The following is a 21,646-nucleotide window of genomic DNA, read 5'->3' on the forward strand; positions in this document are numbered from 1 at the left end:
TGACACATTGGTGGAGAAAGAAATCAGAGAAGCATCACCCTTTACAATTGCCACAAACAACATAAAATACCTCGGGATAACATTAACCAAAAAAGTGAAAAACCTGAACCTTAAGAATTTTGAGTCTCTAAAGAAAGAAATTAAAGAAGATACCAGAAAATGAAAAGATCTCCCATGCTCTTGGGTAAGTAGAATCAACATAGTAAAACTGGCAATCTTGCCAAAAGCAATCTACAGATTCAATGCAATCCCTATCAAAATCTCAACACAATTCTTCACAGACCTTGAAAGAACAATTCTCAACTTTATATGGAAAACAAAAGACCCAGGATAGCCAAAACAAACCTGCACAATAAAGGAACTCCTGGAGGCATCACCATCCCTGACTTCAAGCTCTATTACAGAGCTATAGTCCTGAAAACAGCTTGGTATTAGCACAAAAATAGACAGGTAGACCAATGGAATAGAGTTGAAAACCCTGATATTAATCCATACACCTACAAACATGTGATTTTTGACAAAAATCCAAATATATACACTGGAACAAAGAGAACATCTTCAACGAATGGTACTGGCATAACTGGATGCAAACATGTAGAAGACTACAGATAGACCCAAGCCTTTCACCCTGCACAAAACTTAAGTCAAAATGGATCAAAGACCTCAACATAAACCCAGTCACACTAACCCCATTAGAAGACAAAGTGGGAAATACCCTTGAATTAATTTGTACAGGAGACCTCTTCCTGAACATTACACCAGTAGCACAGACACTGAGATCAACAGTTGATAAATAGGACCTCCTGAAACTGAGAAGCTTCTGTAAGTCAAAGGACACAGTCAGCAAGACAAAACAGCAGCCCACAGACTGGGAAAAGATATTCACCAACCCCACATCTGACAGAGGGCTGATCTCCAAAATATACAAAGAACTCAAGAAGCTAGTCTCCAAAACACCAAACAATCAATTAAAAAGTGGGGTACAGAACTAAATAGACAATTCTCAATAGAGGAATCTAAAATGGCTGAAAGACACATAAGAAAGTGTTCAACATCCTTAGTCATCAGAGAAATGCAAATCATAACAACTCTGAGATACCATCTTACTCATGTCAGAATGGCTAAAATTAAAAACACCAATGACAGTCTATGCTGGAGAGGATGTGGAGAAAGGGGAACACTTCTCCACTGCTGGTGAGAGTGCCAACTTGTACAGCCACTTTGGAAATCAGTATGGTGACTCCTCAAGAAAATGGGAATCAGTCTACCACAAGATCCAGCAATTCACTCTTAGGCATATACCCAAAAGAAGCACATTCATATAACAAGGACATCTGTTCAACGATGTTCATAGCAGCACTATTTGTAATAGCCAGAAACTGGAAGCAGCCTAGATGCCCCTCAACTGAAGAATGGATAGAGAAAATGTGGTACATTTACACAATGGAGTACCACTCAGTGAAAAAAAAACAATGGAATCTTGAAATTTGCAGGAAAATGGATGGAACTAGAAGAAACCATTCTGAGTGAGGCAACCCAATCACAAAGAGACATAGAGTAAAGGATTACCAGCCTACAATCCACACTGCCAGAGAAGCTAGTAAACAAGGAGGATCCTAAGTGAGACATATATGGTCCCCTGGAGAAGGGGAAAGTGTCAAGATCCCCTGAGCAAATTGAGAGCATGGGAAGAGGGGGAAGGGAGCTATGAGAATGAGAAGGGACGAAGAGGAAGGATGCAGAGGTCATGAGGGAGCAGAAAGTTTGAGTCAGGGGAAGAATAGAAGAAAGGATATGTGATAGGTAGGGTTTTAGTTGGAGTGGTAGGGGAGGATGGGAGGGAGAAGGTAACTGGGATTGTCATGTAAAAAATCTTGTTTCTAATTCAAATAAAAAATATCTGAAAAAAAGATGAAGTGTCCCATTATAAATAAGTTGCCATTTTCTATCAGTGTTCACTTACATTGTTCATATAAGTCCATTATTAAATGTTTTGTATTGTATAAATTTTACTGAAAATTTGTGATTTCTTTAAATGTTTTTGAGGGCCTGGAGTGATGGCTCAGCAACTAAGAGTGTGAACTGCTCCCCCAGAAGACCCAGGTTCAATCCCCATCACTTATATTGGACTGTTCACCATTGCCTGTAATTCTGGTCCCAGGGCATCTAGCTCCTTTATCTGGCTCCTGTACACACATATGGACAGCCTTCACACATAAATAAAAGTAAACTCTTTTGAACTTTTGAGAGTAGGAATGGAAAGTTGCTGAATTTAAACATGCCAAAGCATTTCATTTATTTTGCCAATCTCTTGAAAAGACAGACTGGTAAGAATATAGTCCCTGCAATGCCAGATATGAGATTCATCTCAAACCCTTCCCCAAACAAGCATTTTCTTAAAATAGCTAATAACATTTCTCCAATTTAGTAAACATTTCATTTCTTTCATTACTATTTTTGCCTGCCCCCTCGTCTCTGAGACAGAGTCTCATGTGTCCCAAGCCAGCCTCTCACTCACTGTGTAGCAAAAGATGACCTTAAATTCCCAATCTTGCTGCCTCCATCTCCAAAGTCCTTGGATTATGTGTGTGCACCACCATGCCCAGTTTATGCAGTGTTTCATGTATGCTGGGCAGGAATGCTACCAACTGAACTACATCTCCAACCCAATTTTCGATAACTGATTTATTGTTTATTTCTTTTTACTGATTATTTATACTTCTAAATTTTATGAATTTCCTGATCATGTATTTATCATGTCTCTATCAGTTGCTTTTAAAACCTTTTATTTATAAAAGATATTTGTATATTAAGTATCAATATCCATTGTCTTTTATATCATGAATTCCTTTTCCTTTGCAAAGTTTGATGGCTTTTCAAGGTTGAGATATATCCCCATTTGCTCAACTGAACTGTCTTCCTTAGGAGTTCTGGATGGTTTGAAATGAGGCTGATCCATTTATAGCAAAGACTATCAGATATCTACTTACCACCTACCAATTTATAAAAATTAAGAAGTTTCCTTCTTTGCATTGTGTGGCTAACTCCTTTGTGATTTTCTTTTTGCTTTTGATTTTTATGTGTATTGGTATTTTGTCGGCATGTATGTCTGTGAACCACATGCATGGATGCTGCCCACAGAGGTCAGAAGAGGTACCCTGGACCTAGAGATGATTATGAGCTGTTGTGTGGGTGCTTAGAATAGAACCTGAGTCCTCTGGAAGAGCAACAGTGATCTTAGCTATAGAGTCTTTCCTCCAGCTCTGTCATTAATGTTTTATTTAAAACAACTGTACTGAATTTTGTCTTCACCTTAAATTGTTATTTAATTATCTTATCAAAAATATTTTCATGCTATTCCAAGAACTGCATAAGTAAATTATGCTCCTTGGTGGTTGTTCGGATTTTCTACAAAGGTATGAGCTGTGCAAGAAAAAGAAATAGTTGAAACTAGTCTCTCATGTTCATCTGCCTCTAATTAACCAGAAGTAAAAACATAAAAATAGTTGATCCAAAGAAAAACACTGGAAAAAATTTTATCGTGTGTGTGTGTGTGTGTGTGTGTGTGTGTGTGTGTGTGTGTGTGTGTAAATGGGCTTGTGTAGTTGGGAGACTGGAGGTATTGTTCCTCAGGCATCATCCATCATTATATTGAGACAGGATCCTTCATGGACCTGGAAGTCACCAAGTAAGCTAGGCAGTCTTGCCAAATAACCCCAGCATTCTGCCTTTCTCTACCTTCCCAGTGCTAAGATAATAAATTTCTAAGAATTCATCTTATAAAGGAGTTCGCAGCAGAGATGTGTGTTGGGAGCAGAGGAGGCCCTGAGTAAATGTGTATGATTGACAGGAACCCCAGAGACTGAAACCCATGGGAACTGACAAAGCCTTCTTTGAATCAGGCTCAGGGGATTTTGCTAAGTTTTCCTCTGGTCGCAGGGTAAATGCTGGCAGTGTGTGCACAAACCTCTTCCCTCTCCTGAACGACTGCAAACCTAAGACTGTCCCCTGCAGAGACCAGCTCATCCCTCCTCCAATGCTGTGCTTAATGGACATGCTGAGGTTCTAAGTTGTTGTGTAGTATGTCTGGCTGCTTCAGAGTAAACACATTCCATCTGATCCCAGCTTTTCTGTAAATGGGTCTGTGTGTCTCTCCTTTCTTCAGTCCTTCTTCTCCCAGTCTGGTTTCCAGGGCCAAGCTCTGCAGGTCAAAAGAAGAGATATTTATTTAGAGGATCAAGAAAGCCTTTCTGTGCTGGAAAGATCGTCAATATGTGAGGGTGCTTGTTGTTCAAGAGTTTAGATTCCAAGCTCCCACATAAAAAGACAGGTGACCATTTGTGAGGCAGCAACCCCAGTAGGGGCTGTGGGTAGCAGAAACCACAGGGCCCCGGGGCTTAGATCCCAAGAGTCTACTCTTTCCCATCACACTAGTTGGCCAGCATCCAAAAGCAGTAGTTTCTCAAGTGGAGAGCCTGAGGAAAGGGCTCTGTGGCTCGGAACAGTAAGAAAATCCTTGACTTATCAGATACTCGAAGGCTTTTGAACTAAGTGGATGGGGCTGAACTGAGTAGATGCTACTGCTCGAGTCAAGCTGATAGGATCTGGCTCCAGGGAACCAATCTGACTGCAGGAAACCAGAGCAGGGCCCAGCATGGTCAAGGTAGCTTTGAAGCCATTGAGAAGTCAGAGGTTCTGTGTATGCTAAAACAGCAACAGAGTAGAAAAAGAATGGCCAAGTGGAACTTTCTCTGTAAACATTTTCTCCCTAAACTAAGATCCAAAAAGTATCTTTAATATCCAGTGCAATATAGATACCTGAAGGAACACTAGCATAGTAGTGAAGAAATGCTGATTATTTTACACGATTTCTCAAATTGAGCTAACAGGAGCTCTGCTTGTTTGTTCATCAAAAAACGATTGCCACCATCTCCAGGGCCCAGCATCCCTGGTTGCTGACCTTTCCTTCATCTAGCTCCCAGGAAGCCTCCTTGGCTGTATGCTTCTCTGATTCCTCCGATCCAAACCCCAGAACAGAAACTAATCCCCCCATTGTGTCAGAGACAAAAGAGGGCATATGGGAAAACTTTAACATAATGTTCCTCCCTTAACACAATCAAAATGAATTAGTTGTTGTAATTTGGGTCTGCAGCTATTTTGACTTTTGTTCTCTCCTACACCATCTTTCACCAGCAGGGTGGGAACAGCAAGGTCATAAAGAGGGAATAAAACACCAAAAAGCTATTAGTCCCAATTTTCCCCTTTAGTCCATAAGAACAGTGTTTTCAAAGGTTTAATGTTCTGGATTTTCAATACCAATTTAATAATATGCAGGAGAACTTACTAATAAGCAAGATTCATTCGATCAATGCAGAGTAGGTTCTGCTGCTTTCCAAACCTGGAAGCTTCTGGTGGTTTGAGTTGAGGTGGCAGCTGTCCATCTATCTGAAAGCCAGTGGACTCCAATCATATGGCAAACTTACAGTCTACTCAAAAAACACAGAGAGGGACACAGATTGGACTTCACTCTTGGTACTGGTGTCCCTGGCACACTTTTACACAAATGAATAAACTCTCCAGGCAGTTATGCCTCATAAATTTTATGGTACATAAAGCAAACTGGAGACTTTGGTGAAAGCTCACTGTACTGAGGCCTGGCCTAGAGTGGACATTTCTAACAAGTTCCCAGCACACAGACTGAACATGGAGTAAGAAGGGTCCTGGGATTTAATGGCAAAATGAGGAATATTTCCTGGAGCTTAAATCTGGTATTCAATAATGTCCACTATCAGTTGTAAACAATGTAAAGGAAGATTTGGGCTACTGTCCTCAGAAACAGGGCATGTCTTAATCAATTTTTGCCAGACAACCCAACTACCTTTAAGTCAGGCTGAAGTTCATTGGTGGCATTACTGCCACTGAGCCATGTGTGTGGGGATGTCTAAAAACGTTCCTTCCATGCTATATGAGCAGGCATTTTTGCAAGATGTAGTTGTTGAAATTTGAGAAGACTACATATTTATCTTCAAAGTCATTTTGCATGAGTGTATCATCAATATAAAAAAGTGTACATTTTGATTCAAATATTCCTGGCATCAAACAGATATAGAGCTGTGACCGCTTACATTTGTTCTAAATGCTCCCACCTTTTTCCAGCCCATTGTCTGGCTGGTTTGGTAGGAGTCAATTTAATCATGATTCCTTGGAAAGAGAGCAATGATTATACAAATAGGGTTTCTATTGCTGCAATCATAGAACAAAGAAGCAACATACAGTTATCCCTCACAGGGTCCTTTTAAAACAACCTAATTTGCAAAAAGGATTTCTGCAAATACATTATAAGTCAACTTGGTCTTTTCGGGGGGAGGTTGTTTTGTTTTCTGTTTTTTGCATTTTAGCTAAAATGCTAGATCTGGATGAACATTTATGAGTTGTATAAATTGTTAGATGACTCTATGAAACAGTGCTGGCTCTTTAACATATGACCAACCAACTAGCTTTGCCCAGAGAGCATGTGTTTGTGGGTAGGTTTGGAAGGACATATTTGTATTGAAAAAGGATTAAAGTTAAAACTGAAGGAAAGACCTTTAGATGCACAGTCATAAGTAGAAAGGGAGGTGGCATTTCAATGCTGTTTTTTTTTTTTCTTAGTTCCTTCAAAAAAAGAATCTAGGCTGACTTGCCTTTCTGCCAATATAAAATGTCCTCCTGTCAGGAAGCTGAACTTAATACAGTTACATACCATGCTCACAATAAATATGAACAAAGGAGGGAAGGAATGGTTAACCACTTAGACCATGAGACTGGAGTAGCACAAGCATCCTGGATCCCCACATGAGCAAATGGCACTCATCAGCTCTAGGCATCTGAAACTGACTCTTAGACAAGCAGATTTAACCACTTGCAGACTTCCTTCAGGAAAAAATCCAAGTATGACCACTATTTAATTCTTAAAATGTGTTCACAACCACCCTGTACAAGCTTCCTGTTGGCATCTTCCAACAGAGCCTCACTGTGCAGCCCACAAATAGCTGTTTTTGCTTAAATACGATCTTCACAACTGTGAACATGCCTCAGTCTGTCTTCCAACCACCGCCTGAAAGAGGAATGCCTTCACAGATAGGGCTTTCATTCCTGAGGTTTGTGAATGAGTTGCCTGGGTTTAAACAGAAGATGAGAGCAGTTCTAGCTGTAGAATTCTAGCTGTAACTATGCTGGCTGGATGCTTTGGTTCCTTGTATCCACTATTAGATAATGCAGTCATATCACAGATGCAAACATTGGTGCCAGCATTACTCCACAGATTTCCAGAACTTCCTATTCAAAACACAAGAGATTCTCCGTGCTTTTGAGATCACATAACTAACTCTTTTAAGACTGTGTAGTAGTTAAGACCTCAGAAAATCAGGACTCTTTTGTATCTGAACTAGAAAATGTCTGTTTGTATATTCATGTGCACAGTCATTTATAAATTTCAGCACTTTCCTTGCATTCGGTCACCAGCAGACATAGGGCAGACATTTGCCTTCTATTCTAGTTTGCTTTCTACCTCACCAAGTCCAAAGCAACCTGGGGAGAAAGGGTTTCTTTAATTTGCATGTCCTAGTCAGTCTGTCATTGAGGAAATCAAGGCAGGAACATAGGCAGGGCAGGGACCTGGAGGCAGGAGCTTATGCAGAGGTCATGGAGGAGAGATGCCCCATAGGCCCTGCCCACAGGACGAGCTAATGGAGGCAATACTCCATTGAAATTCCCTCTTCCAAAATATGTTTGTAGGTTTGTATCAACTTGACAAAAACAACCAGCTCATCTTGATAGAAGAGTGAGGTCGGGAGCTGTTACTGGCACCTTAGCCAGACTCCTACCACTAGGCTTTGGCTCTCTCCAAAAAAGAAAAAGGGAAACCAGGCATGGGTGTTACATTACAGAAGCTACGAAACCAAGCATGGGTGTTATTTTACCTATGAACATACTTGGTTTTCAGGGTAGAACAGCGAGTTTAATCTCACAGGGTTGAGCCTAAAGAGATTTGTACTTGATTAACTACAGATGAGATGTATTATCAGTCCAGCTGCTGCCAGCAGGTCTTGGGCCCTTTGGGTTAATTTGCCTGCTCCCCTGCCTGCTTGTTTTTGAACTTCAATGCATTGGACTGGATTAATCATTTCTCAAGTTCATGTCTCCCCACAGGTCTGTGCATGGTTCTGCTGTATTTCTTTACATGTTTGTTTTTTTAAAATGGTAAAGGGTGTCCTGTGTTTCTCCAGACAATATGAAAGCCAAGGTTGACAAGTGGCCTTCCTATAAACAGGCTTATTGCCCTGCCACTCCCTTCCAGTGCCCACAAGTCATACAGTGTAGTTTCTCTGATCACATAGTCATCGAAACACACAACCTAGGGAGGTTGCATTCTCATACTTCTTGCTTAAGGAAAAGTATATCACAATACAACTAATACATGGGTGATTATACTGTGCTATAGGAACTTGGAAAGCTCATGGGGACAAAGAGGGTGGGGGGGGTCTCTCTAACCGCTAGCCTGCTGCTTGTGTGTGCTTTGTAGAGGACTCACGTACTACAGTTTTTCAATTCAAGACCTATTTAAACACTCCGCACATGTATGTTAGTATATGGCAAAGGTCACTCCTTCAGCAAATATATATTGGGTGCCTACCACCTGCCAAGGCGTACAGTACTATGCTGGGTTACACTACTACACTGAGATTCCTGTTGTCAGGGAAGTAACATTAAGAGAGACAGACACAGGCTTCTGAGTGGTTTTAATGATGGGAGGGGGGAAGTCTGTGATTTTTAACTACTATGCTTACAGGTAGCTGGAAGTGGGATGCATAGATAACTAGCTGGAGCTCAATCAGACAGCGAGACTCTCCCGAAGACCCTATGTGTGGCCTACTGTCCACAGGACACACTTTGTGGGATTCACCTCCCAAGAGACACGACCCTTTCTCTTCCACTTTTCTTCCAGCTGGTGGTCAGTACCTGCCTGGGAATAACCAACAGTGCGTCGGAAGGTCTGCGGTTCCAGGCGTGGATCGCTCTCAGGTTACACGCTGCCTTCTCTGAGCCACTAGGGAAAGCCAGCGAAGCACGCGGCGGGAGCGCGCTCGCTGGAGCCGCCCTCCCGCCCCCGGCTCCGCGGGAGCGCGCGCGCCGGGCCAGCTCTAGGCGGCGACGCGGCCCGGAGGGCGGCGCGCGCCCGGCGCTCGGCAGCAGAGTCAGTGGCTGGAGCGGGCTGGCGTCGGGGACGGGGGCGGAGGGGACGCGGCAGCCTCGTGAGCGCCGAGGAGAGTGGGGCGCAGGACCAACGAGTTGGAGAGGCTCGGCGAGCAGCACTGCGCCCGCGGAGAGCCCGGCCCCGCGTCCCTGTGCCCGCGCGCGCTCAGCACCCGCGTGGAGGACAGCTCCGCAGCGCGCCGCTCGCCCCGCCGCCCTCTCGCCCGCCTGCGCCCTGTAGCCCGTAGCTCGGGCGTCCCGCGGAGAGCCCGCACCGCGCTGCCCGCGCTGCCCGCCCTGCTCCTCCCTACGAACCAGCCGGGAGAGCAGCCCACGGCCTCGGGAGTCCTGACGACGCCGGAGCAGAATGTACCAGGGACACATGCAGGTAAGAGACCTCCTTCCGCAGGTCGATGGGGAAGCCAGTGCTCCCCAAGTTCCTGGGGACCAGAGCTGCACCTCGCCCAACTCAACAAGTGACTGGTGCACCATGACCGAGGCGTTTGCGTTCCCTAGAAACACTGGACGGTTTCCCAGGGTGGGATGGGGAGGAAAGACCAGGAACTTATGCCGGGAAGTTTGTTTTCTGTTCAGTCCTGAGGCTGTGCCTTTAAGCCTGCTCTGCGATCCTAGCAGAGGAACCCCGAGGAGGTGACTGTGTTTCCTTGCAATCCCATCGCTGCACCTATGTCAGCTGAAGGGCAAACATCAGCCAGACTTGCCGCCTCTCTTGCCTGCACAGGGCTCTCCACAGTCCCAACACTTTGCCGCGGTCGCGGTGTTTTATGCATTGCATTTTAAATGTTCTGCGATGTATTTCCCCCTTCAGGTGACGAGATGTTGTCACCTATCCCACTAGTCAAAGTGGAGCTGCTCTGGGGTTCTCAGGAGGGGCTTCTTCAGATGTCAGCACTGTACTCAGTTGGGAAGATTACTTTAACCTTGAGTCTAGTTTTCATACACGAGGTTGATTCTTCCTCATGATAAAATTGTGCTGCTGTGTGGTGGAAAGATAACCCAAGCACTAACTCAGCCTTCTAAAGTGTGAGTGGAGCTCATTTCCTATCCCTGGGCATGTTTCCCCCTGGGGCTTCTTTTCCAAAGACACTCAGATATCAGCCCTCATAAGTGGTGTCCCCCACACCTGGCATCCATATGGTGTGTCTGTGTGAGTGCCGAAGATGCCTCTCCAGTGTCTTTTAGACTCCCAGAGACATAGCAAATACACTGCTGCGTACATAACTCAATATTTAATTTCCAGGTCTTGGGGAAAATCCTTTGTACTATCATGTACTGTTATCTAAAGCATAGTACTAATTGTTTCTTACCTAAAACATTACTGATTGTATCTTAAGTTTGGTAAGAATTTGGAGTCAGTCATGGACAGTTCCAGAAGCATTGCCATGTCACTGACATCATCCTGCTTTGAAAGTCATTAATGGGATTATGTCACATTTGATGGACAATTATTAGTATAATTTAAAGATATGTAGCAAATACAATCTGCTTGATTAGAAAGTTTAAAATCAAAGGAACTCTCCCACTCCTGGGAGAAAAAAAACAACAGCAGCAGCAGCAAAGGACCGATTTAATTTTGTGTTTTGTTTTCACCCAAGATTGGTACTTAAACTTTCATTATTTGCATAGCACTCTTAAATAGTATCTTCACAAAGGTTAAAAAAAAAGATAAATAAACAGATTCAACTCTCAGGAAATTACTCATATATAGAGAATTCATTGTTGACTGCCTAATGCAATTCATTAAAAACTTTCCATGATGCTTTTGTTTGGGGGGTTTTGAAGTTGTTTCCCCCCCAACCAAAAAAAATAGTCCTTATGAATGCAGAATTGAAGTAACAATCTGGTAAATTCACACACCCTCTAAGACAATCTTAACCCAGTTTTCAGAATATTTTAAGAGAGGATGCTATTGAAACTTAAATGGTCTAGAACAGTTCTAAAGGCTTAATTTTACTTTGGAAGAGGAAACAAAATGTGACAGTAAGATTGTCCATTTGTTCCCACTGTGACGTGTGCTGCTGTAACAGCACACCAGGCCTTGCAGCGAAGCTCACAAATCTGTTCGGCCAAACCTAACTTGAAAATGTTACAAAACAAAAGCTATGATCAGCATCCTTGCCAAAATTGTAGAGCACAATGCTTTTCCCCTGACTCTTGACCATTATTTTGAACAAAACCATTTCAGAAATGGTCTGAATGGGAATTGTGATAATCCCCAGATCATTCCTGACAACCTGATTCATGATATATCTCTTCGTTTACATTCTTAGACACCCACTCTCTTTCCCCAACACTGATTATTAGGCTGTAGATAGACCTTCCATAGTGTTGGTATATTTAAAACATGGCTCCTTATTGGTTTTAGCTCCATCATGTATGTGTCAGACTCTAGTAACACACATCACAAACACAGTCCAAACACCCTCAAATATTTTCAGTTAAAACCCCAACAAGTCCTCTGTAACATAGATCAGGAGGGCGAATGTTGACTGAGGTTGCTGCCAGCTTTGGACATATTTGAAAGGGTGGTATTACTTGGCTCTATTAAAACAGGTATGAAACAGAAAACCCTTGTAATCATGTTCTATGTCTTCCAAGTCTTCTCTTTTCTGTATGCAAGATATTTTAAAAAAAACAAAGTGCTTTGGAAATAACAATCTGGAATGGAGGGGGAGGGGGTGTTCACATGAAGCCTTAAAAATAGTCCAATTAAAACTCCTGCAGAGCCTTCGTGTTTGCAAGTTAATGATTCTGCAAGTAGATTCTTGAGTCTCACACAGAGGGCTAGCTGGTCTACTTGTGGTAGAACCTGCACTCACAGACTTTTTAAAATACAAGTTGAGAAGTGACATCTCTTATAAACAGACAAAGCACAGGAAGGAAAATATTTCTTGGCTTCATGGTCATCACCGTGAATATGTTTCTCAGGTGCGGGAGTTGTGTTGTTCCAGGGAGTTGTGTTGTTTTTCACTGGCTCACCAGTTATTTCCACAGGGAATAGATCACCCCAGTAACTTAAGCAAAGATAGCTCTCGTTAGTGATGGCTTTCATCTCACTTGCTTCTCCTTTCTCACAAGGGGATCGATGGTGACTAAATACACTCCGGCATCAGTTGTGACAGAGCTGTCTCCTACTGATAAGCACACCGTGGTCTTAATCCCACCAGCATCCAGTGCCCGGTGTTAAGGTGCCTGTTTGCTCATGTGGGTATGAGCACTGCTGGCAGGAGGAAAGGGACCCATAGCCTCTGAGCATTTTCATAACCCAACTTGTTTCCTGCTGAAGTATAAATATTGATCGATGTCATTTACATTCTTTCTTGGGAATGAAGAGTTAATGGTAATTTCTTCTTTTGTTATATAAAAACACACCTTATTTCAAAAGGAAATCATATCCAAAATAATCTATTTGTGATGGCGACTGAACTTCATCCCACACATTCCGTGCAGACTCTTCACTTACTTGACCTTCACAACACATAAAGTGGAGAGCATGCATCCCATAAAATTATAAGACCTTTAGCTATTCTCAAAGTTAGCATTTTGTTTGCTGTCTCCCCCGACCCACAAAATTGATTTGAGGTATTTTTTTAATTTATGATGTTACTTAAAGTTTTCCTTAAAATTTTCACAGAGGGAGCCTATTTAGGTAAATCAATCTATCATGTTAAAATATTAGACCTGATCACCAGAGCTTGCTTTAAGTTTTCTCAACACCAGGCACTAAGGAGTCAGGCCAATGTAGGCTGTGGCTGCTTTCACCATCCATGTCTCAGCTTGCCACAGTGGAGACCCTCAGTAAGCTGTGGGTGTTATTCTGGGTAATTCCAGTTCTCCAGAGGATGCCTCTTCCACCCTCCCATGGTGCGTTTTCACCCTACCTCACTCATTTATCAACCCTTTGCTAAGTCATCAGCTGTAAGCCCTCCACACAGCCCTCATCATGGTATTTAAACCATTGGCTTTTGGAGTGAAGGCAGGGTGTGATGTTTTAGGCAGGGTGAACCAGACTGGTCAGGGTTGGTTCTGTTGTCATGGTCAAGGGTGACTACTTGGCTTGCTCCTGCCCCTTGTACTCAGCTTAAGTGGCACATGCCTCCCCTCAGAGCTTTGCTGTGAGTAACGACAAGCATTTTTACAATGGGGTTATTGTCTTCATTATTAAGTAAAACCCTGTTGAAGAAAGTTCATGTCCAGTGAAGTAGACGCTCAAAATTACAGGAAAACCTCCAGTAGGATTCTGAAGTGCCTTTCTGTATATTCGCAAGCAGTTACACTTGATATGGGTGTAACACTGAGCATTTAGCACTAATGTTTCTAATAGCTGGGGTTTACTGTTATAGGATACCTGATTAAGCTGAAAATTTGCATTCCTCAGTCAACAGTTAACAACACCACTCTAAAAATCTTATTATGGGCTTTGTAGATCTTATTCATAATTTATAAAATTCTTCCTAAGAGCACATATTTGAAACTACAAATTCCAGCACATGTATGATTTGACCCTAAAACACTTTTAAAGTACAGATGAAGAAAAAGTTAAAACAGAGCTCATTGATTTTTAATATATCCAGAATCTCTCCACCCCCACTGCCAACCTTGGAAGAATTGAGATGCGATGTACCATGCAGTAAAAACATCTGGCAGGCTGTTTTGCTTTGTTTGGCTGGTTTGGTTTGGGCTCTCTCTCTTTCCGTTGAGATCACTTTTTATTTTCCAACAGTAGCATAGCTAGAGCTGTTTCAAGGGCTCATAGCTCAGAATCGACTTCCTGGTGCAGTTACTAAAGTAACCCTCTCTTGCAGAAAGCGTGTAGGTAAACCACCATTCTGTGTCCTCTTACCGAGCAACCCAAGTCCACCTGAATGTTGATGACAATAAAGAGTGATATAATTCCAAGTGTGTTTTCAGGTGTGGTGGTGCATCCTTGTAATCCCAGAAACAGGTCAGGAGACTGAGGGAGGAGGATTGCAAGTTCAAGATCAGCCTGGGCTACAAAGCAAAAACCTGTTTCCCAAAAGAAAAATCAAATAGGCTGATAAAGAAAAAAAAAAGTTGTCAGGTTTCTGAAGAGCACATCACCATTTTTTATACTCATAATTTACCAATGACAAAGTTATTTTGATAAGACCAGAATAAAAGGTAACATTTCTTTCAGTAGTGCCTCCCTCACTCCCTGTCCTCACCTTTGCTGTACCTTTAATAAGGATACCAAATGGAAGATTGTCCTTTCCATGCCTGCTGAGAAAGATGATTATATCTTATCAATTATGTTACTATATTATGCCAACTTTAAACAGGAAGGTAGTTAATATCTTGTTGGTTCAGTATCAAGACCATTAGTGAATTTTCAGAACTGCCAATGCTGTCCTGTAGTGTCAAAGTGTAATACTTTGGCTTATTATTTTTAGATAGTATACTCTTATTTAAATTCCATTGGATAAATAACCAGCATCTCACTTTAAGTGGTATTTCAGGAAACAGGACATCCTTTAGTCAATCACAGTTATAAACCACACAGATGACATGCTTGCACATCGAGATGGGAGGAGGTTGTTGATCCATTGTCCAGCCAGAGAGAGATGTACAGAGATCTGTCAGCAGTGTTGCAGTTGAGCAAACTAGAGCCGATGGGGTTGCTAGCATTACAGATAGATGATCAGCTCCAAACCACTGTCCGTGTAAGCATACCTCTGGAAACACAGGCGAGTCCTGTTATTGAAGCTTGATGTAGCAACGTTTTTCCTCCCCCAAAGGGTACCATCTGGTGATCTATGAATCATAAAGATATCAGGAAAGTGTTACTGCTGTTTTGATGCCAGCAAGCTACCTAGGATAACAGAGAATTCCCACTACCATGTACCTCTTCAAAGCCTTGTGGCTCTTAAAGCAACTGGTATAGTATACAAATTCAAAACATGCCATATGTGTAATGATTACAGTACAAGTACATGGATGTTTTGTTGGCCACAATGACTATAGAATTACTTGCAGGCTTCTATGTAGGAAAGGAATAGACCCATTCTCTACTGCATTAGTTAAATGCATTAAAGGTGACATCAGAGGCACAAAGTACATCAGCATTGCATTAAGCAGTGAAATCACAGACTTCCTCTCAGATTACTTTGACCAAGAGTGAGCCCAGTTTTGAATTCTCTACTTTTCTCCCTGTGTCTTTTGTCTGTACTTTGTGGTTACCGGTTTATGTCTGAGTTTATTCATGTTGCTGTGTCCATGACAAAGGCCTCTACTCTGTATTTATTGAATAGCCCAGAAAGCATCAAATGGGAAAGAAATGAGGGTTAAGTTCTTTACAGAAATAATTAGCAGTGTTTTACAAAGGATTAAGTCACTGACTCCAACTGACACCCACTGACCTCAAAGCACTCGGTACTGCAAACAAGCAAGCTCTCCATATGTGTTTCCAACAATTATGGTGCATTTTTGTGGTATAATGTGTAGTATTTTGTTTCTTCCGAGCTATCAGCTGCTTTGAGTGAATGATTATCACAACACACACACACACACACACACACACACACACACACACACACACAGACACGAGACATGGAAGAGTACATTATTTAAAATTAAAGCTAAGTGTTGACTTAGGTTGTACAATCTGGTTGCATAGGAAATCCAAGGCAAGTAAGGCTGGTTGTTACATTGCTCTCTTAAAGGTGGGTTAAACAAACAGGCTGAGTACACAGTAGGACAGCAGGTAGAGTCTCGAGTGACCTCAAGGAATTTTACTAATTTGGCTGTGAGGAACAGTAAAGGTTTATTCTCTTTGAATGTAAGAGATATTTTCATAATATTGTATCTCTATACTGGTCGGATTTTGGAGTGCGAAGTGGTAACACTGAAGGATGAGGTAGTTTCCTAAAGGGATAAACAGTAGAAAAGTACCACACAGAGCATCTTGGTTGGCAAGACACTTGCTTGAGATTTGTGAAGCCAAATGTAGGGAGAGTAAGTGGCTGAACAGTGCTGTGTCTATGCACACATGAGCCCCTGATACTAAACCAGCGTGTCTTGGAGTAGAAAAGCAATGAGAAACATCCTTAGAAAGTTTACACTATACCCAGTGCGTGTCAGCTTGAATGTGCATATCTGTCTTTAAGTAATTAACTAGTTAATTAATTAATAAAAGAGTGTGGTCAACTGTAGTAACCATCAATGATAAGCAAATATTGCCTGATCACCAGGCAATTGGTAGGTGACCATCAGATAGATCAGCACACAGTGTGAACAAAGAGGTGGCAATTAAAATATGCATCTCCTTAAGGCAATATGAAGAAAACTTCATGGGAGACTGAGGCTGCCAGGGCTATGTGATATGGCCTTCCCCCTGTACATGGGTGTTAATGGTGCTAGGGAGGCAGGTTCTAAAAGTCATGCTCAGATCTTGTAGCCGTGCAGCACTTGGATCAGCAGATGAACGTATGTACACACAACAGCTGAGGGCTTGTTGGAACTGCAGAGTCTCAGATGCTGCTGCAGACCAGGGCATCGGGAATTACCTGCACATCAACATTTGAGAAGCAATGGCATGCAGAGCCCTGTTATTGAACTGACACCCTCCACAAACACTTAATTCTTGGCTAGCTTTTTGATGTCACAGAAGCATGATGAGGTTCCCCCCCAAAAAAAAGCAGCTCACAAGAGCAGTGATCACAACCATATGTGCCCAGAATGCCTTATTATGTGGACAGTACCTTCACTACCTTGACAGCAGAACAGACACCAAGTGAGCCGTAGTTTCCCTGCCAGGGAGACACAAGTCAACATTATGTTCCACCTAAATAAAATAACCTTCTGTCTTTGAAAGACTATTATGTCTTCATCTGTTGAAATTTTTTCTTAGGCAAGATAAACATCCCCATTTCATTCGACTGTGTTTCATATGGATGTCTCTGCTGTTTTAATGGCTTCCTGATAGTGTGACTGTTCAAATGAGGCACATGGCTCTGGGCCTGACCATATCAAGCTGTGTGAGATTGTTTCTCTCCCGGGAAAGAGAGTCACTGATAGCCTGAAACCGCTTGAGCCTCTTTACACTAAATCGTACTGATGTCTCTATTCTCCGAAGGCTTGGGAGCCATTTTACTGGTGTTTGGTCTATTCCAAAATAATCTTGGATCCAAATGTGCCAAGCAGAACATTCTAGGTGAATAGCTGAAAATGTGCTGTTCTCGGGCCATAGACTCCTCTGTTTTAAAATGCTGTTTAAAGTGCACCTCAACCATCTCATTTCATAAATGAGAAATTTGGGACAGGATTTCCTTTTTAATTTCCCCCAAAGCCCTAAATTGTCTAGTTACTAGAGCAAATATTGGGATGAAGTCTGCCTTTCTTGGATATTTTATTTTCATTGCACCTTTATTCTTATTTTGACATTTATGACATTGAAAAAGCTAAGTGAAAAGTAAACATTGCAATAAACCAAGAGATGTTTCCAAATAGCCAGGTGTTTGGCACTCAGTCACCAAAGCTGACATTTTCCCGCTTTTCAGCTGTGTTATAACTATTTGATATTTACACGACCCATTTTAGCAGTCATTTGGCTGACAGTAGAAGGAGGTCTGGCCTGCAATGTGTTATATGAGCAGAATGAACTAATTTGAGAAGTTATATGATTTCTTGTCCGAATGCCGTTCACCCCTGTGTTCTGTGAACTAACTAGATGGAATATTTGAGTGAAATGGTTTGACAGGCTTTTAGCATTATTCTTAGTTCCCTAAATGTACTATCAGGTTCTTAAGAGACAAACTCTATCTCATACAGCAGATGAGGACCCATTAAAAAGTACATTCAGCCAAGCAGTACTGGTGCACACCTTTGTTCCCAGAACTCAGGAGGCAGAGGTAGGCAGATCCCTGTGAATTTGATGCCAGCCTGGTCTACAGAGCTAGTTCAAGGACAGCCAAAGTTATACAAAGAAATTCTGCATCAAAAAAAAAGATAAAAGTATATTCAAACACTTAAGAAGCAGGAAGATGTGGTACAAATAGAAAAGTAACCATTATTTACTGTATCATTGAAAATGACTCACAAGAATGATCCATGAAAGTTGGAGGTAATGGTGGCATGTGTCTCAGCACTTAGAAAGTGGAGGGAGGAGGATCAGGAGTTCAAGGTCATCTTTGGCTACATATCAAGTTCAAGGGCATTCTGAGCCTTATTTGAGAGCCCCTCTCAGGCACTAGGAAAATGTCTGGAGATCTACAAAGATGACACCAGCTAACAATCTAAAGCAACAGAGGAGAGGCTACCTTAAATGCCCTCCCCTGATTATGATATTGATGACTGACTAATATGCCATCCTATTGCCTTCATCCAGCAGCTGGTGGAAGTAGAAGCAGACACCTACAACTAATCACCGAACTGAACTGGAACCCAGATGCAGAGAAAGACAAGTGAAGAGCACAGGGGTACAGACCAGGCTGGTGAAACCCACAGAAACAGCTGACCTGAACATCGGGGAACTCTTGCTCCCCAGACTTCTAGCTGGAATACCAGCATGGGACTGATCCAGACCCCAGGAACATGGGTTTCTGTGAGGAAACCACAGAAATCTACAGGACCTCCTGTAGAAGTTCAGTACTTATCCCTAGCATAGGTGTGGACTTTGGGAGCCCATTCCACATAGAGGAATACTCCCTGAGTCAAGACACATTAGTGTGTGGGGCTAGGCCCTATCCCAAAGGATATGATATAGACTCAAATGACACCCTATGGAAGGCCTCACCATCCAGGGGGAGCAGAAAGGATATGTGATAGGTGATAGGTAGGGTTTTAGTTGAGGGGGGGTGGTAGGGGAGGACGGGAGGGAGAAGGGAACTGGGATTGTCATGTAAAACAATCTTTTTTTTTTTTTTTTTTTTTTTTTCGAGACAGGGTTTCTCTGTGTAGCTTTGGAGCCTATCCTGGAACTCACTCTGGTGACCAGGTTGGCCTCGAACTCACAGAGATCCGCCTGTCTCTGCCTCCCGAGTGCTGGCATTAAAGGCATACACCACCAATGCCCGGCAACAATCTTGTTTCTAATTCAAATATAAAATTTGAAAAAAAAAAAACCCTAATCAATGTAAGTGGTATTTGATGAGAAAGAAAAGAGGCATACAGCTTCAAATCATCATCTGCTAGTTAAGAGGAGAAAAGATGGTAACTTCCGGATGACTAGGTAGGAATCACCATAACAATGAAAGTCTGTGTCCTGAGGAACCACAGGAATGTCTGCGCCTCTGGGTGTGCCGCCCCAAAGAGATTCATGCTGAAATCACTGCCAATTCAATCACAAGTAACTCAGGCAAATTAAACGAAGGAAGTTCTATAAAATAGCCAGATTTTGAGTTTCTGAAACACCAATATCATTAAAGAAGGAAAAGCAGAAAAGTTGATGCAAATTAAAAGAAGAGCAAGGAAGTAAGACAAATAAATGTGATGCATGATCCTAAAATAGATTTGAATGAATAAAGACCATGCCTAAGGACACTGCTGATGGATGTGATTAGCAAAATTTGAATACAGACCAGAAGTTGTTAGTGTTGTGTTGGTGTTAAATTTCTCAAGTTGGAGAACCAATGTGGGAGTAAAAGGATGTCCTTGTTCATAAGTGACCATAAATGAACTCATTGGGTCCCACAACAAGCCCAAATAAACCAATGAATAAATAAATAATAAAAGACATGAAATTGGACAGGTTGGGAAGAGAAAAGGGATCAGGGTGGTGGGAAGATGTTAAGAGAGGGTAATGGGGTAACTGTGATCGAAATACAAGATGCACATGTATGAAAATGTCATGTGAACCTTTGGTATAATACAAGCTACACATATATGAAAATGTCATGTAAATCTTGGGTATAATACATGATAAAAAACACTTCAAAAAGAGTGTTATTCTTCTTCATAAAGAATGCATGCTGTGATATAAGAAGTTAAAGAGAATGGCATGTATAACCTACTCTTGTTTGAATTATATATGCGAATAAAAAGTATGTGTGGAGAGAGGTCATATGGGAGAAAAGGAAAAGAGGTCACAAGTAAACAAATAGAACAAAAACAATTATAAAAGATTGATTAAACTGAGAAAAGATATTCAGAGGTCCACTGTATTACCCTCACAATTCGTCTGTAGGCTTGAGAGATACTTTGAAATAAAAGGGTTTGAGGGTATTTAAAAAAAAGAAGAAGTACATTGGGGGTACTAAAAGACTCCTGGAACTAAGCTAAGGATGGAGGGGCCAGATAAGAATGATAAGAAGGAGGGGGACAGGCCAAATTAAACCCAATTGGGCTAACTTGAGTGCCTGTGCAGTCTTCTCCCAGCGCTTGCTTTGGCTGCCACCAGAGAGAGTGCTGAATTGGCCTCTTCACTACTGCTGCAGGACACAGAAGGCTCCTAGCGAAGTTTCAGTGCTGCCCCTCATCACCAGCATGGCCTCTGTACGGAGTCCGCTTCAGTGTATCCAAATTCTGGGGAGAAAGAGGACAGTAGGCAGGTCATAGCAGCAGCTCCTTACCTGACTGCAGGGCAGACCATGAAAACTACCTTATGTACTCTCTGCCTAGACTCAGAAAGCCGAGGAAAAGACAGTTTGGACTCAGCCAAGTGTTTCAAAAGAAATGTCTCATATCACGCATTACAGATGCTACTGGAAAAACAACCAGGTCCATTAAGAGCTCTCTTGAAAATAAGATGAATACCTAGCTCTCTGCTGACTTAACTGCAGTCCGGTCTGCCTTGTGTGGTAAAGAGTTAAAAAGTTAATGATTCTCTTTCAGGCCATTCTTACTTCATCCTGCCGCCCTTAGGTGCATACCTCTAGGGAAATATGGTATAACTGGAGTACCTTGCTTATTAAATCATGTAACAAAGAAGAGGAAATGACCCTGCTGTCATTTGTCAGCATCTGGCTACTGCCCACTTCCACTCCTTTTGAAAAATTAGAAAGAGCCCTATGAATAACTCAGTAATTAATCAGAATTAAAATGCATATCATGTACCTTAAAGATAAGAACAACCTTGCAGGAATTTAATATGGAAATATGGGCAGATTAGAGTGACATATTCACCCTGAAGATGGTGGCTATCAGGATGCCCTGCACACTGCAGTCGTTAATACTGATACAAAGAATCTTATGTGAGTTGTTAGGAAGATTAATGTAAGACCAAAAAAAAAAAAAAAAAAAAAAAAAAAAAAAAAGGTGTTCTTAAGCCTGGGGAAAGATTTAATTAAAATAGAATCTCAGCGTATCAGTGTCCTCAGAGTTCATGTTCACAACTTCATCAGTTCATGAATGAGGACTCAGAGGGTCTCAGTGGCTCAGACATATTTTTTTTGAGACAAGATCTCAGATATCTCAATCTGTACTTAAATTCACTATA

The 21,646-nt window shown here is 42.0% G+C and overlaps 1 protein-coding gene across 4 annotated transcripts in view; it reads left to right on the top strand.

The window, feature by feature from the left end:
- Positions 1–9,180: 9,180 nt before the first annotated feature.
- Pex5l (peroxisomal biogenesis factor 5 like) overlaps positions 9,181–21,646 on the top strand; it is a 225,496-nt gene continuing 213,030 nt past the window's right edge. For all 4 annotated transcript variants that reach the window (XM_035450897.1, XM_027392001.2, XM_035450898.1 and 1 more), the window contains exon 1: positions 9,181–9,622. In XM_035450897.1, the coding sequence (XP_035306788.1) occupies positions 9,602–9,622 (21 nt within the window). In that variant the 5' untranslated portion in view covers positions 9,181–9,601. The remainder of the gene's footprint in view (positions 9,623–21,646) is intronic.

Source organism: Cricetulus griseus (assembly GCF_003668045.3).
Source record: "Cricetulus griseus strain 17A/GY chromosome 1 unlocalized genomic scaffold, alternate assembly CriGri-PICRH-1.0 chr1_0, whole genome shotgun sequence".
Lineage (NCBI taxonomy): Eukaryota > Metazoa > Chordata > Mammalia > Rodentia > Cricetidae > Cricetulus > Cricetulus griseus.